This window comes from Poecilia reticulata, chromosome 14, assembly GCF_904066995.2.
Source record: "Poecilia reticulata chromosome 14, P_reticulata-male-v2, whole genome shotgun sequence".
Taxonomy (NCBI): Eukaryota; Metazoa; Chordata; class Actinopteri; order Cyprinodontiformes; family Poeciliidae; genus Poecilia; species Poecilia reticulata.
Window position 1 is genome coordinate 6,787,457 of NC_088843.1, and position 17,092 is coordinate 6,804,548.

General features: G+C 38.8%; 1 protein-coding gene across 1 annotated transcript in view; it reads left to right on the forward strand.

Annotated features, from left to right (window-relative positions):
* The window catches only part of frem2a (FRAS1 related extracellular matrix 2a), a 71,679-nt gene that overhangs the window by 39,727 nt on the left and 14,860 nt on the right, over nucleotides 1-17,092 (forward strand). The window contains exons 5-10 of the mRNA XM_008427274.3: nucleotides 2,127-2,252; nucleotides 3,137-3,388; nucleotides 15,370-15,519; nucleotides 15,652-15,861; nucleotides 16,204-16,401; nucleotides 16,903-17,067. Of these exons, the coding sequence (XP_008425496.2) occupies nucleotides 2,127-2,252; nucleotides 3,137-3,388; nucleotides 15,370-15,519; nucleotides 15,652-15,861; nucleotides 16,204-16,401; nucleotides 16,903-17,067 (1,101 nt within the window). The remainder of the gene's footprint in view (nucleotides 1-2,126; nucleotides 2,253-3,136; nucleotides 3,389-15,369; nucleotides 15,520-15,651; nucleotides 15,862-16,203; nucleotides 16,402-16,902; nucleotides 17,068-17,092) is intronic.

Here is a 17,092-nt window from a genome sequence, read left to right on the forward strand (position 1 = left end):
CCTGTTGGTTACAGAAGAGCTGAACCCAAGAGCAGACAGGGAAAGATAATATCATGCTGGAAATCATATTTTTACTGAATGCGTTTTACTTCATAAGGCACCACAGATGGGTTGGAACCTCAGGTGTCAGAACTCTTCTGTTCAGGCGTTGTGAATACTTTTGTAAACATTTTATAGTTCTCTCAGCTTTTAGAGTGCATATGTTCTTTTCATCCCCCTCACTTTTTTATTAATACCAACAGAACTGGGCTCATGCTGCAGCCCATTTCCTTTGCAATAGCTGAGTCTCCTCCTGCAAACTTTCATATATAATCCATGCACAGTGCTGACTAAAGCTGAAGGTGGCAGCCTGCTGTTTGACTGTATGCTGCAAGAAACTGCTTCTCGCCACAGTCTGTAATACATCTTGCTTGCTTTTTCTTCCGCAGTGATGCTATATATCAGTGGCACTCTTACTGTTTGCATTTTGTACCAATGCTGTTACATTCATGTGAAGTATGGTTTTCTTTTTCATATTTGTATTTCTATGAAGGTACAAGGTCAACGGCTTTGTTGACCTATAGAGGCTTGCTTGTGCTTAAAAAGATGGAACCTGTGTGTTCGTTATCAACTGCTGGTTTTCTCGTTGTATGTGTGGCATATTTCTTTTTATACAAGGTGCTCAAAGTAACATCTCGAAAAAAACTACATAGAACACATTCCTGCATCTATAGAAAATTCATGATTTATCAATATTTGAGAAGTGCTATACAGAGTTATAAAAGCCGAACAGAGTTCCTGTTTTGCTTTCCTTTCTGCTGGATAAAAACAAGATTAGATCCAAGCACTTCTAGATTCGGCACCGTCTTTACAAGCGTGTGACTTTTTCACATTCCCCATGAATGTTTTAAAATGACAGTGCGTTTTTCTCAAGAAGGTGAACTTGACCCACTTGGATGAAAAGTTTGCCTTTTCTAAATCTTGACTGGATTAAGGGGCTGTGCAGGAGGAAATGGTGGAATGAGACGTGAAAGTACTATGAGGTGAGACGAAGTTTGTAGTATATGCATGGAGTGAGAGTGGAAATTCATGGTGCGTTTGAGTGTGTGAAAGGAATAGGTAAGGCGGAGGAGCCCAGTATCCTGCTCTTGCAGCTCCCCCTCTCCCCCAAACCTCCAGCCCCCCGACTTCCCCCCGGGGAGTGACAGATTATAGGCTGTAGCAGAAAGGAGAAACGCTGGAAGATTGAGAGGAGGGAGAACGATTTAGCAAGTGTTATCACAAGAGAGGAGAAATGTTTGACCTCCCACTGTGTGTAAGATTGTCTTATATTGATGGCTTCATCTCAAAGAGTCTTCTCAGGTGTTTATCTCCTCTTACACCATATGTTGTTTCAAAGATAAATCTATTTCTTTGGATTGTCTACTCTCCGGCCCTTTAATTGGTGTTCATGCTGCAAAAGCAATCCACAAGTGTTCTTTGAGTCTCCGTTCATTCAGTCGCTCATTTTCTCTACGAAAATAGACAGCACCAGAAGATCTGAGACGAGCTGAAAGTTAGTTCACTTTATTATTATTTTTATTGGCCCCAGATTGCTGTGCGGGAAGCAACTCCAACCATTCTGTTGCCACACTGCGAGGTTTTTGCTTTGATAGATGATGCTTTCAACGAATCTAAGTCTTTCCCTCAGTCACAAACCAGAGGCAAGAGATGATTAAGAAGTAGAGAAGAAAAATAAGTGAGTGGCTGAACCGTCTGTGTACACGAGAGTCGATGAGTGAAACTCCCAGGTGATGAAAGCTCTGCGTGATGATCTTGGGAGGCCTGCAATTGTATTTGTCTGCCACATGCGAGGAGGTATGAAAAAGCTCTGTAGGGGTGTCTTTGAAGAACCCCTCTGGTTGCATCAAACCAGAAAACTGTGATGGAGATTGATTTTTTCTCATATGCATAACCTCACTGCAGGATGACCACCTAAGTAGATAAAAGTAAAATTCTACCCGCTGCCGCACAGAATACATAGTCATAGAGCGACTAGCCTGCATAACTTCCTCACTACCTGATGTTCTGTGGAGTACAGCCTACCGTTACACATGTCATTAACATCACCCTTTTCTTCTCTTTTTTTTTGTGCTTTTTTTTCCCAGAGTCGACCGTGTTCTTTCCTGAACCAATTCATTCAGTAGAGGAAGATGTTGGGGAGCTTTTCATCCCCGTACACCGCAGTGGAGACATAAGTGAGGAACTCATGGTGGTCTGCTCCACCCAGCAGGGTGCGAATCCGCTCCTTTTTCTTCGTATCTCCCACATTGTTGAGACTACTAAAATCAGGTGGTGCAGATCAGTGTGATCAGACGAGTCTAACGATTTAAAATAATTTTTAATCAGTTAAAGCTAACAAAATGTAAACGTGACACTTTCAGATCACAACATGCTAATATTTTAATATGAAGCCATGTGAACAACTCAGTTTAAACCAAATTGTGATACAGTTTGGATTAAATTCAGCTCATTAGTTAAAGTCAATTAAAAAAGTATCTCTTTAAGATCAGTCAGCTGCAATTAAGTGGTTGACTTTGCAACTCTCCCTTATCCTGAGGAAGTGAAGACGAGTAGCTCTCTTTCAACATGAAAAAAAAAACCCTCCATCAGAATCGAGCACAATATGAGCTGTGCAGTTCAGAGGGCAACAATCCGACACAACTAAATATAGAATCACTGGGTAAAGTGTATATTTTAAGAAAAAGAAAAAGAATACAAAGCTAATAAATAAATAAAGTCTGTAGGAATGTTTTCTGAATGGAGAGTAGCAGTAAAAATTACACAGTGTGGAAAAGGTGTCAGTTTTTCTTCCACCTGCCAACAGGAGCACAGCTATAGAGATTGCTCTAACAATAGTGTTTATTATATACAGTTTGTTTTCATATAATTAAGATTTTAAATACTGATGAAGAAATAGCAACTTAAATGTCGGGAATACGTCATAGTAAAGGCCATAGTTCAAACCATGTGTTAGCGCCGCTACTGTTTACAGCACAGCTGAGTCTCAGGCTATGCCCCATAAGCTATGTCTTTCCAGTCGTATTTAATTTTCCACCATCTTCAGTTTTCTCCACAAACATCTCCTCGCACTCCCTTTTTCCTGGTTCTTCCAAAGGTTCTGCCACAGGAACGATCCCCACCACCGTTCTGTCCTACTCGGACTACATTTCACGTCCCGAGGAACACGGCAGCATCCTTCGATTCGACAAAGGAGAGCGGGAGAAGATGTGTCGCGTGGTGATCATCGATGACTCTCTGTACGAGGAAGTGGAGAGCTTCACCGTGATTCTGACCCTGCCTGTTGGAGGTCGGCTAGGAATGCACTATCCTACCACTACTGTCAGCATCCTCAAAGACATAGATGACGGTGAGCCACGGTTTGGTTTATGTGTTTGCTAACATCTAGATTATAGCTGCTCCATTGGTTACATCAGTTCCACTTAACTGTGTGCTACTTTGTGTTTGTTTGTCAAATAAAATCCCACATAGTGACAAAATATTAAAAAGTTATAGAGGTGGGGATTTTTTAATTAACTGTAGTTTGCTTTCTGTTTTTGGAGCAGTCTCTGGTCTGCTCAGCATTCACAGATAGAAGAATGTCACAGCCTGAGGTTTTACTAAATGCCACACACACTAAATGTTTTTTTTTTCTGTTTTTGTTTTACAAATACAGCCTTGAAATTATAATCTTTCTTAATTATAAAGTGCATTTCTCAGAAGAAAAAAAAATAGAAAGAAAGACTCAGACCATCTCAAAGAAAGACTCAGAACAACTCGTATGCAGCAGTGACACTGATATATTGCAGAAAACTACGACAAATTTCAAAATTAATGGCAAAAACATAAAGTAAATCAGATAAGGAGATTGTTCCTTTTAGTAGCAATAACTTGAAAATTCTTTCTCTTTATAATCTTATAGGTTTCTTATATTATTTTACAATTTAAAAAGTCTTTGTTAAATGAGCTTTACAGACTCGTATGTAGTCCAGCCCCTTGTTCTAGGCCAGTGGTTCTTAACCTTTTTTGAGGTACCGAACCCCCCAGTTGCATATGCGGATTCACCGAACCCTTCTTATTCCAAACCCCAACAACCCCCCCGGCCTCCGAGACACAAAATACTTTGTGGTATTCTGATTTAGTAATGTAATTATATTAGCTGTGCAACCACCCCCACACCTCTAGAGGCAGTAGCAACCCCGAAAAGATGCGACTAAGGAGCAGATTTAGACTATAGAATTTGGTAAGAACTGTGCTGAGAGTGGAGCTCCTTCAATCAGTGCTCCTCTGCAGCTCTGATTGGCTAAGCAATGTAACGTGATCCTCTGGAGCAAGTCATGGCAAAGCGGGGCGTCATCATGACTTTACACAAGTGTGTCTTTACCTCCGCGGCAGAGGCTCCGCCGAACCCCTGAGACCGACTCATCGAACCCCTGGGGTTCGATCAAACCCAGGTTAAGAACCACTGTTCTAGGCTTTGTTCCAGATTTGAGGGACTTGAACCTTAGCTTTTGAGAAACAATTGTTTCTGGACTCGGTTGAATTTTAAATGTTACCCATTCCCTAACGTTTGTCTGTGATATTTGTAATACACCAGTTCGATGCTATGAAGCTTACCAGAAATTGCCTGCTTAGCGTCTCCCTCCTCAAAATTACCTCCACTGTGAAGAGAGAAGAGCTGTTAATGTTAATTCAATATCTGAAAGCATAACCAACACGGACCGGATGGTTTTGTTGACTTTTTCCGCTCCCATTGCTAAAATTACAGGCAGATTACAATTCTAAAAGAGCTCAGAAAATCCACTTCATTTCTCACAACTTCTCCGTCTGTTCGCTGATTGGCCTGGTTGAAATTTTCCTGGAGAAATTCAAGTCAATAGGAGAAACCCATTGACTGAGATTTGAATTGAGTAGAATTGTGCAGAAAGACCACATCCAGGCAAGAAAGCATGGAATTTAATCATTTTTCAATCAATGGGGTATATAAATATAGGGAAAACATTTTATCTCCGGACTTTATTCCCTATCAGTTTGTCTAAGCATCCACCCATCTTTCCATCTGTTCATGTGTCCATGTGTCCACCTGTCTGTGTATCAAAAAAATTAATATATATATATATATATATATACACACATACATAGTATATATCATATATCCATGATATATACTATGTATGTATATATATATATATATATATATATATATATATATATCCATGATATATACTAATCATGGATAATGAAAAACTAAACACCAGAGCAATAGAGGCTCAGATCTACCACACCAGACAAGACCCAAGGTGTAGGTTGTGCAAGGAGGCCCCTGAGACAGTCCAGCACATAATAGCAGGGTGCAAGATGCTGGCAGGGAAAGTGTACATGGAACGACATAACCAAGTGGCGGGCATAGTGTACAGGAACATCTGTGCAGAATATGGACTGAAAGCCCCGAGATCAAAGTGGGGAACACCCCCAAAAGTGGTGGAGAATGACCGAGCTAAGATCCTGTGGGACTTCCAGATCCAGACAGACAAGATGGTAATGGCGAACCAACCGGACATTGTGGTGGTGGATAAAGAACAGAGGAAAGCCGTTGTGGTGGATGTAGCAATACCAAGTGACTACAACATCAGGAAAAAGGAGCATGAGAAATTGGAGAAATACCAGGGCCTCAGGGAGGAACTGGAAAAGACCTGGAAGGTGAAGACCACAGTGGTGCCTGTGGTCATCGGGGCCCTCGGGGCAGTCACCCCCAAACTGGAGCAGTGGCTCAAACAGATCCCAGGAACAACATCAGACATCTCAGTCCAGAAATGTGCAGTTCTAGGCACAGCCAAGATACTGCGCAGAACCCTCAAGCTCCCAGGCCTCTGGTAGAGGACCCGAGCTCAGAGGATGAAACAGACCACCCGCGGAGGGTGAGAAGGGAATTTTTCATACATAGTATATATCATATATCCATGATATATACTAATCATGGATAATGAAAAACTCCTTGAGTTTTGTTTACTTTTACATTTTTTCTCTTATGTTTAAGTCATTCTGTTAAAATGTTGTGTTTGGTTGCAGCCAGTGTGTGTTTACATCACCCCTGGTTTTATTTCCAGCTTCACTTCATTTCAAGCTTCAAGTCAGTTCTTAAGACAGCTCTTTAATAAACACAGAAGACGCTCTACAGTGTGACTGGCCCACATATGGCACTCAACATATTCCTTGTTTTCATTGGCTTTTGTGCTCTTGGTGTATAAACACAAGACTGGTTTCTATTTTCGCTGTCTCCAGTAGAAACTGTCCTCATTACTTGTCTTTTTATGTAGTGAGAAAACAAGTGCATTCATTTGGCTGTCACATAATTTAAAAGAACTGTGCAAGAAAGCGAAGATGTTTATATGTAAGGGACCTTTTTGGCAGAGGGAGGAGAAGAGCTCCATCTAAAGCCTTTATTTGCTTCCTTTTTCCCAAAATACTTGGGATGCTGTCGAAAATGCAAAAAAGAACAGAACCCCAAAAATCCCTTAAGTCTTGGATTTAGCTGAAATGGAACAAACAAAAGACACCAGCAGTTGAAACAAAGAAGCTATTGTTTTTGACCAATATGTACTCAGTTTTAAATAGGGACCACTGTTGTAGTCAAACTCTTCTTCCACTGAGCATTTAATTAAGGAAATCATATAACTTGAAAATAAATCATTTCCGTTGCAGCCTGCTTCTGTCAGATGTTTAATTTTGCTTACTGCTTATGTATTGCACAACACCCGATAGTGTGAAGCAGGATTAACAATGAATTTACTATAAAATGTAGAGTATTGCATATTTAATTACTTCCTTCAGTTTTTTTTGACAGCATTGCTTAGCTGGTTCACTACTTGAGTAGGTCTGTTGCAATAGAAAGTAAAACTTAACCTGAACCGGACCAAATTAGTCTTCCTGATAGATCAACAAAAGGTTTTTGTTCCCACCCTAAACTTAATTACAGCTTTAGTATAGTAGGCAGCAAAAAACAGAAGCTTTTATCTGTTCCTGTCAAGAGTCAAGGATTAGGGGACAGTGTTCAAATTAATTTTCATTAGCATACACCTTGAAACTTTAAATGATTTATTTTCTATTTATCCATAAGTAGCTACAACATAATTGTGAACACAAGAGCACTGTAAACACCAAACTGCCTTTGATCATGGCATCATATTTATTTTTCTAGCAAGGTCTGTTAAGTAAAAAGCCCTTTTAAAATCACTGTCTAACATGTTCTTATTTTATCTTTAGCATGATAATTTAAAGAGTGTGCACTTTATTTTGCCTATTGAAAAAAATCATAAGTAGTTCAATCTATTATGCAAATGTTCCATTTTTAGCCACAGGGGCTGATTTCCATCTGCAACCTGTCAGTTGATGGTATAAAACATTAAATCACAGAATCTGTTAAACCAGATAATATTTAATAAGAAGTTACATAAGTGAACATTATAACAGCCACAAATATGCATGTGATTACAGATTTGATCAGCTACCAAGCATTATGGAGAACTGCCTCTAAGTTGTAATGTTTCTGTGAAGAAGGAATTCCAGGTGTTGCAGTTCATGTGGAAGTGCTTCAATTTCGCTTAATTAAACTATTTGACAGACTATACACATTTCAATGGACTGGTAAAATATCTGAATGCCATTGTTATGTCATCTGACTTATTTCTCTGACTGTCAACTTTATGTCCAACAGAACAAGTCACAGTTTTCACCAGTTACTTCAGGTATACCTCAGGGTTTTGTTCTTGGTCCTTCGCTGATTATCATTTATCTTCTCCCATTTGATCTCATTTTCAGAAAATGTTGTATTAATTTTCGCTGCTCTGCAGATGACACCAGCTCTACCTCTCTAGAGCTTCCTTCCTTTTCGACTCTGTGTGAAATTAAATTATGGTCCATTAAAAACTCTCATAAACTAAACATAAAGAAAATGTAATTTCTTCTTGTTGCCACTAAGTCTTCCTTATCCGATGAATCAGCGTACTAATGCTGAGATATCTGTAATTAAGTTTAGGGCTGAGAGCATCCAATACCTTTTGCTGATCTATCTGGAAGCCTAAATTGATCCGGTTCAGGTTAAGTTTTATACTGTGCAGTATTTCTTGTTCGGTGGCCTTGATTGACTTGAAAAGTCTTCATTTTAAATGTGTTATTACTATCATTGCTACTTCTATTTTTAGATTTTGATCTCGATTTACACACCTTCAAAAATAAACAGTTTTATCACAGTTTGAGATACATACATGCGTTACATAATCCGAGATCTTAACCAATAACACCTCTGAATGTTTTTGTCAGTTCTAACCTAAGAGATTTGTTATTTGCTAACAAGCAGTGCACAGTGTTTCTCTTTGCTTTTTGTGCAAAGATAAAAACTTTAAACAAGTGATTTTTTTTTCATGGCTTTCTGATAATAACTGGTACCTAGAAAAATTATATTCCTGCAATCAATGTAACAATCATTAACACAAACAAAATATGTTTAAGCTATTGAAGAAATACTTTAAAATGTTTTGTTTTTTCATCTGGTGCATACTGTGTTTATAAATCTCTCTTCTTATTTCTCTTTGCATCTTTCTGTCTCCCTCTGTATCTCATTTTTACCTGTCTGTTTTTCTCTCCACCTTTCAATTGTTATCAGCTGTATATTCCTGTCTTATTGGTCTTCCAAGAAAACTTGTGTACAGTTATTTCCTTGATTGAGTTGTGAACATGTTGAGACAGAAATACATTTAATGTTATCTAGACAGAATAATAAAATTATTGACATTAATTACTACATGCCATGATCTTCTGGGGGCAGTGGCCATTCTTGTTGGTGGGGCAGAGCAGGCCATTGAATAATGGTAGGGGAATCACTGAAATACACTAATGTGCATCTGCGCACATCTAGTGAGAAACATGAGCAGCAAACATCAGGAAAATGATTGTAATATACAAAAGAGGACCCAATGTAGAGCCCTGAGGTTCTCCAATATTACCAACAACTATTTCGGCAATTATCTCATTTATATGAACACATTGTTTTGTATTTATCAGAAATGATTTTGTTTTATTTAATTTTAGCAATGTTCCCTTTCAACAAGAAGGTTGTGGGGTCAAATCCTAGCCTTGGGTCTTTGCATGTTCTTCCTGTTTATGCACAGATTCTCCATAGGTACTCCAGCTTCTTCCAACGGTTCAGTTAATTGGTTACTGTTCATTTCCCATTTTAGTGATTTTGAATGATTGTTCCTCTTATGTGTCTCTGTGTTGCCCTGTGATAGACTAAGTGACAGGGCTCTGAGTGTATCTATCTGCCCAAACACCAGTGGAGAAAGGCAACTATTAATGACTAATTGGGAAATCATCAGGTTTGTCCATTGGGGTTACACCTGCAGTTTATGTAACACTGTTTTGTCTTTGGCCGATTTTTGTCTATGAACTACCAGGCTCTGCAGAACTTTTATTCAATTGAAAAATGTTAGATTTTTCATAAAGCAGTTCCTTCTTGCCTGCCCAGTCCAATCAGGTCCTCCCTCAGGCCCTAATTATGACAATTCAGTTATGGACTTCTTATGGAGGATGGTTCCTCACTCGTCTTTTGCTAGAGGATGTGCTTTAAATTTATTTCAGACCAACTAAATGTTTTTCCCTGTAAATGTTTTTAATGTTCAACATGCCATATCTCAGTGATGTTGTGTACTATATTACATTTAAGGCAGTGTTAAGTTTGCTTTGCAACTTTTTTATTTATTTACATGTATTTTAGTCTGTTTAGAAAATACACCGCTAATATATCAGCCGTATGGTTTACTGATACACTCCCTCCCCGGTAGTTTCTAGTTTGGAGTCTAAGTCCTTTTCAGGAAAAAATGAAGTCTTGGTTTCAGAACTGTTGACAGTTTCCCTTTAAGAATAATCCCAGGCTTCCTATTTAATGAGCTTATCAAGCTGTTTGTGTAACAATATTATGTCAGGGAGAGTTCGTTCAGGAAAACTGATTAAAAAACAAAAGTATTACAACTAAGAATTCCTTTAAAGGAATTCAACTGTTTTTCTGTTCAAGCATCTGGGGCAAGTTCACAAAAAATCTGACACAATTCTGAATGTTAGTAAACTGTCAGTATTAAGGCAGCCTTGGTGCATAGTTCAAAGAAATGCAAATGTGTTTGCAAAAGCCCAACTCCTGAGAGAGATGATATGTCAATTTCTGTCTCCCGGAGGATAATACGGCAGCTGACAGCTCTCTAAAACCTCTACGCAGGCAGACCAATGGCAGCATGTTTCTCACTAATATCCTTGATTTTTCCAAGGAAAATGTTAAAACAAATGGTACAACAGCATGTGTTTATTAATGTCTGCATGCCTGTTTATGTGACTCTGTCTGCCCACAATAAGTTATTTTTAGACTTTAATCGCTGCATCAAAAGAAAATGGTGTGACAACCGCAAAAACGGAGAAAATTCTCAAGTGACTATCGCTGCTCTCTCACACTCATTTTTTTTTCCCCTGGTCAAAGTCAACTATTTCGTTCTCCTTCCATCTATTTCTTCTACACTGCCTGCCTCACTTCTCTCTCACACTCACTTTCCTCCACATCAGCTAAAAAAAGGCTCTAGGATGTCTGCTCGATTTAGTACTGTCTCAGATTAAACTCTGTAGTTCCTGTCTGCTGCGTCCTGCCTGGCTGCACTCTTAAGTCTGGAAGTGAGTGTTGTTATCGCCTCGTTACATGCACAATAATGTTGAGCTTGTTTTGTTTTGGTTGCATATAGTCACAGTGGGTCTGTCAAGTTTTAACCTATTTTATTTATTCAGTAACTAATGAAATGTTTGCTTGCAGTCATTGAGGACATCCTAAATTTAGACCGGTTGGTTTTTACCTTTGCATTTAATTGTAGAGCTTCTCTGATCCACAGTTGGTCAAAACCATAAGCACAGACTCAAGTCAATACATAGAAGGCCACTAATATTTGGCATCTCGCTTATCAAAATGCATTAAAATAACATGTCATTTTTACCATTAAAAAAAGCTTTTGGCAGCATTTTGACTTGATGCTTGACCGCTTTTCATAGCAGAAAAGGCAGAGCAAATTTAATACATGTCTCAAATGGGGGAATGTGTCGACAAGTCAAATATTAGCTCTGCACTCCACAAATCTGATCTTATGTAGAAGGAGCAGAGAGGAAGCCACTGTTAAACAAAACCATTAAAAGTCTCATTCAGAGTTTGCAATTGTTGAAAGAAAGCCAGAAAAGATCCTATTTGCTTGTTTGCCCCAAGCTATGCAGGAACACATGTGAAAGAAGGCAAGCTTGTCAGATGCCGCTATAATTAAGCTGTTTGGTCTATATATGAAACCCTCTGTGTCACAGAAAGATAACCTTCCAAATTATTCTGAACACACAAGGCCCAGAATGAAAGGTAGCGACGGTAGCATCCTGCTGTGCAGATATTATTCTGCTCCAAAGGCAGGAAGATGGCCAGTGCAGATGGGAAGATGGATCGAGATAGATAGAAGGCAATGCTGGAAGAAAACCTGTTAGCAGCTGCAAAAGATGTGAAAAAGGTGAAAAATGTCAAGATATGAAGACTTTTGCAAGGCATTGCACATTTTGTATAGATATGTCACATCTTTGAAAATCTTTTACATTGTACAAGGCTCGTGATTTCCTGTGTCTTATTTAATCTTCAACCACCAAGATGAAGGTGTTCATTATTTGAAAGAGGATGTTTTATTTCAAACTGGTACAAAAAGACAGACTTGTATTTCTTAGCTTTATTCTCAAAACCGGACGATGCTTAAAAGTACAGCTGAGGATGCTTTATAAAGTACATTTAAAGGCGCAGTGGTGACACAAATGCCTTCAGTAGTAATTATCGCAATTTGTTTCCACACCTTCCCCAGCCTTCAGTCACACACTGAAGTGCTGAAGCAGAGGCGTGACCCCAGTAGGGAGAATGGATGCAGCCCTCATTCATCACTCATCAAGTGGTGTAAAAGTTGGGACATGTGTGACGGCAGACATGAAGGCCATGTTTGCACGGGGGTCCTCTCTGTGCACAAAGAAATGTTAGCCAGAATTGATGTCATATGTTAAGCAAAAACACACAGTTCATCAATTAATACTGGTAGAAAATCAAGAAAATGCATGAAACTGACCCATCTTTTTCCATTGGTCAAATGCCATTATCCATCTATAGTTTTTTTTTTTTTTTCCTCTCACCTCATTCTGTGCCGTTTTCTTTTACTTTGCCAGCATGAAAATTCACACATTCTAAATGAACTTCAAACCAGCACTACATCTGTTGACTGTGCGTGGGAGGAAAAGGTAAAAGAGGGGAGTGAGAGGGCACAGGCTGCACTTGATGTTCGGTGTTACCCTGAGCTGTCACTTCTTCCATGATGCTTGGAGTCAGAATGCACTGTTGACAATTTTCTTAAAGCCTTTATTATATTCACTGCTTTGGTTCTTGTTTGCTGGCCCAGTTAAAACATGTAAATAAAACCAATAGATAGATAAATAGATAGATAGATGGGTGGATGTTGGAGGGGGGGTTTGATGTTTTTTCTTCTCACACAAGTCATATGACAGTTTCTATTTTTAGATTACATGCCAGAATATAAGAAGAAGCAAGTGAGAACGAGTATCATTTGACAGCAGAACTTGTGAAAGATGCATCTGTCTAATACACACTGGACTGCCTCTACTGCCTTAGGAAACAATCCCTGTTCAAACAAGCCTTTGAGCTTTCTTGAAAAAGGGAGGGGAGGGGACTGGTACTTTCTCTGTCTTGTCATCTCGCTGCTTCAGCATCCAGAGATAAAGACATGCATGCAGAGAGACTTTGTTTTCAGTGTTAACTTCATCCTCATTTGTAAAAAGTACTTAGTTCTTTTGTCAGGAGAAGAAGCGCAGCCTTCTCCCAGTGGGACTGTTTCACCCTCTGTGTGCTTCGTTGTTATTTGCAAAAGCTTGAAAAAGGAATTGGGGTGTGCTGCTGCTGAAATTCTGTAAACCTTTTTATTTTTTAGAGTACTGACAGATTGATTGATGAGTTGTGTGCTCTTGTAGTAAAGAGATGAAAACTTGTACCAAGGAGTTAATAGGTTAAATACTATCATGTTGTCTGAAAACAGAAGAGCGTAACATTTCGCCCTCCAAGGTTGGCTTTGTGTGAACGAATAAAGGCGATGAACAGAGGCAGTGTTTCTGTGTGAAAGGGCAAATTAACCGAGAAGTTGAATGAGAGGACAGGAAAGGTTGCAAGGTCAAGCCTCCCTGCAGTTTGACGTCAGTCTAATGCGCTGTTGGGTTTTTGACCCTTGTCCCTGGGCTGTGCCTTTACTAATAATTCATGTGCCTGCTGACAGGTCCATGTTAAACCAGCATGTGGCAACAACAAAGAAACACTAAAGTGTTGGTCTTAAAAGTAAGATGTCAAAGTCAGGAAATCGGCACCAGAAATCCCTTTTGTGATGGAAACAATGGAAATGCTCCATGTTGTTAGTACACCAATAAACAGTGTTACCCTAGTAGCAGTATTATAAGCTGAGGTTTTAATTTGTTTTTGTTTTTTAATGCCTTTTATGGTTTTTGCTTTTCAATTAGAATCGTTGCTAGGTTTGGTTACATTATATTGTATGCTGAAGCGCAGCAGCAGCTCTGTAATTGTTTTTCAAGCCTGTGTTGCAAAAAGAAGAGCGTAAATGTACATCTGCACATCTATATTTGATACTTACATTTCATATTTGATGCAAACGGTATTATGTTATATTCGCGGAAGATTGACAGTGTTTCATGTTTTCGTTATGACATACAAATACATTGTATTGAACATATTTAAAACATTTTTAATGAACTAAATCAAGTTATGTGCATAGCTGTTAACTAAAACATAATTGTAAATAGTCCTAACAGACTGAAATAGTTTAGAAATATCCAGTATAAAAATGCAGAAAGCCTCGAGGCTCTGGTAGCTGTTGAAAGTATTATTCACATCAACAGAGCAGAAAGTAATTGCATGGAGCTAATATCAATAAAGAAACAGGAATAATTCAGTCACTGATGTATAGTTATTGATCCAGACAGTTGTCGAATCCTCCACTTCTGTCTTTTGGAGTTTCTGAATTAGTAATTCAGGCTACAACAGATCAGCCCCCAGTGTATTAATCACATTAGGGGCATCTGTTAACATGATCCTCGTAGTGCTGCCTCGTCATTACATCATTACACTGCTGTCACCAGCGTGGATGTTTGCTGCAAAGTAAAATGGATCCATGTTTTTATCATGGATTCAGCTGAAATCAAGCCTCATAGGACCAAGCGGTATTTTTTTAAACTATTGCCAAATTTTGGTGAGCTTGTGCAAATTTTAGCCTCAGTTTCCCATTCCTAGCTGACAGGAGGGAACAGTCAGTGCGGTCTACCACGACTGCCATCTGCTTTGTGGTTCTATTAGGCTGACAAGTCAGAGGCAAAAGACTCAAATGTACAAACTACACAGGAACTCTGTTCATTTCCTTTAATGGAGAAACGGGTCAGTGCACAAATAAATTGTCCAACAAGGTGGAATAGTCCAGAAATATTTGAGGCAAAAGGTGTCACAGGACGGATGGTGTATAATCTGCAGACAGGTTAGAAATCCAGAAAACTGAAACCATGTCATACACTACAGGCTAGCAGAAACTAAGCCTTTTAGACTAAAGCCAACACGATGCTCAGGCAAAGATAACTTAACTACACGCAGGAAGAGAACATGAAAACTCAGAAGGTGGGATACCAGCTAGGGCAGAAAATGGAGGAGTGTAGAATGAGAAACATCATTACCAACATAAAATAGGAGTAAATCAGTCAAACAAGAGTAACAGGTACATAAAATCTAAAAATTAATCTGAGAAAACAACTTTATGCTCATGACAGGTTTGATTGTATGTGCTTTCATGGATAGTACTTATAATGTTTTTTATGTAACAAATTATTTGAGCTACTGTTATCTTTCTGTCTTTTCACACCAGTCTATCTGTCCCCCATCACCTCTAACATCAACAAAGCATTTTCTTTTACTAGACTGCTGCTTACTTAATATTATTGAAAGAGATCCTCGTGCATAAAATAGATCAGCAGTTTGTAAAATACTGAGACCAGCTGACACCAACATCCTGGCACCTTAATGAGGGATATTGAACTCATTACAATTTTTCAGTTTTTTACTTGAACAAAAAAACTTAAAGTCAGGATTTGTCAATGCGTTTGATCAACCCTTGCAACTTTTCAAACACATTTAAGCATAAATATATGTTTTATGTTGACAGCCAACACGCTTTTTCTGTCACCGTTCTGCAGCTCCCGTGTTTTACTTTGGAGAGGTCCAGTATCGTGTGGATGAAAGTGACGGCTATGTGGAGGTCAAAGTGTGGAGGACAGGAACCGATCTGTCCAAAACGGGGACTGTTACAGTCCGTTCTCGGAAGGTGGAGCGTGCCTCTGCTGAAGGCAGGTCTCCAATCAAATATTGGTTTTAAATATTTTGAAAATAACTAAATGTATCACTAATCCTCATGTCTTTTTTCTGTATGTCTCCTCAACAAAATCCTGTTTTTTTCCCCCTCTCTGTCCTATTTGCAGCTGGTATTGACTATGTGGGCATAAGTCATAACTTGGACTTTGCCCCAGGTGTCAGCATGCAGACATTTAAGGTCACCATTTTGGATGATATGGGACAGCCAGAGCTGGAGGGGGCCGAGAGCTTTGAGTTAGTTCTGAGAATGCCAGTGAATGGTATTCTAGGAGAACCTAGAAAAGCTACAGTCTTCATCAATGACTCACAGTCTGACTGTAAGTAATAACAACGTACCTTTACATATTCGGTTCTGTTTATAGCTTTGAATATGACATACTGTATGATAAGCATAGACTACATAAGATTACAGTCCTGGTCTCGTGATTCATGATGTCTATATTTATTGAATAATTCTCTGTCAAGCCCTTCAGATAAGCATCTTGATTTCTCTGGTTTTAACACAGCAATACACACAATAATAATAATAATAACACATCAATACTATGTTACATGTTATTGTTTTCATTCATTGCATTGTTGTCATCATTAAAATGATGACATAGGTCATCCTTGATGCAATGGAAATTCTATCACTGTTCATTTAATTTGATCGCCAGTGCCGAAGGTCCAATTTCGTGAACCGGTTTACAGCGGAGAGGAGAGTGATGGTCAGATAACGGCAACAGTGTACCGCAGTGGTGACATCTGGCACAAATCCTCTGTTCGCTGTTACTCCCGTCAGGGCACCGCACAAGTTGCCTCTGACTTCGAGGAGCGTCCCAACACAGATGCTTCCATCATCACTTTTTCACCAGGTATATTTTATCAATCATTTATGTTTGTTTTTTTTATTTTTTGTATATTTTAAATCATAATTTTATGTTGAGTTTATATTAACATTTAAAAGAATGTTATTGCTTTAGAGCAGTCGTTTCCAATCTCTTTTAGAAAGACCCCATTCTTTGCATAGACAGTATGCAGTCCTTATATCGTGCTCACATGCACACCCTATGTTTTTGCTTGTGCACATATGTCCATGAAGACCATAAAGAAAACCTTCCTTAATAATATATTTTTTGGACAATTTTTTCAAAAACATTCAGCTTTTTATACTTCAGTGCAGGAGTAAAAAAAAAAAAAGAATAACTCCAATTTTAGTTCTCCAAAGACTTCTTTAAAAATTCTGCTATTCCTCCGAGTCAGTTTTTAAATTCTTTGGGAACCACTGCTTTGGAGAACAATCAAATTTGTTTAATCTCAGCTTTTAACTTAAGGCTTTAATTATTTTGTGTCAACAATTTTTCCCCTCACATTAGGTGAGGTGGAGAAGCCGTGTATCCTGTCACTGATTGATGATGCATTGTACGAGGAGGTTGAAGAGCTAAGGCTGGTCTTGGGGACACCAAAGAGCAGCTCACAGTTTGGCGCATCAGTTGGATCTCTTAATGAGGCTCTGCTTAAAATAAAGGACACAGCTGACAGTAAGTGAGACAAAGAACAAACTAT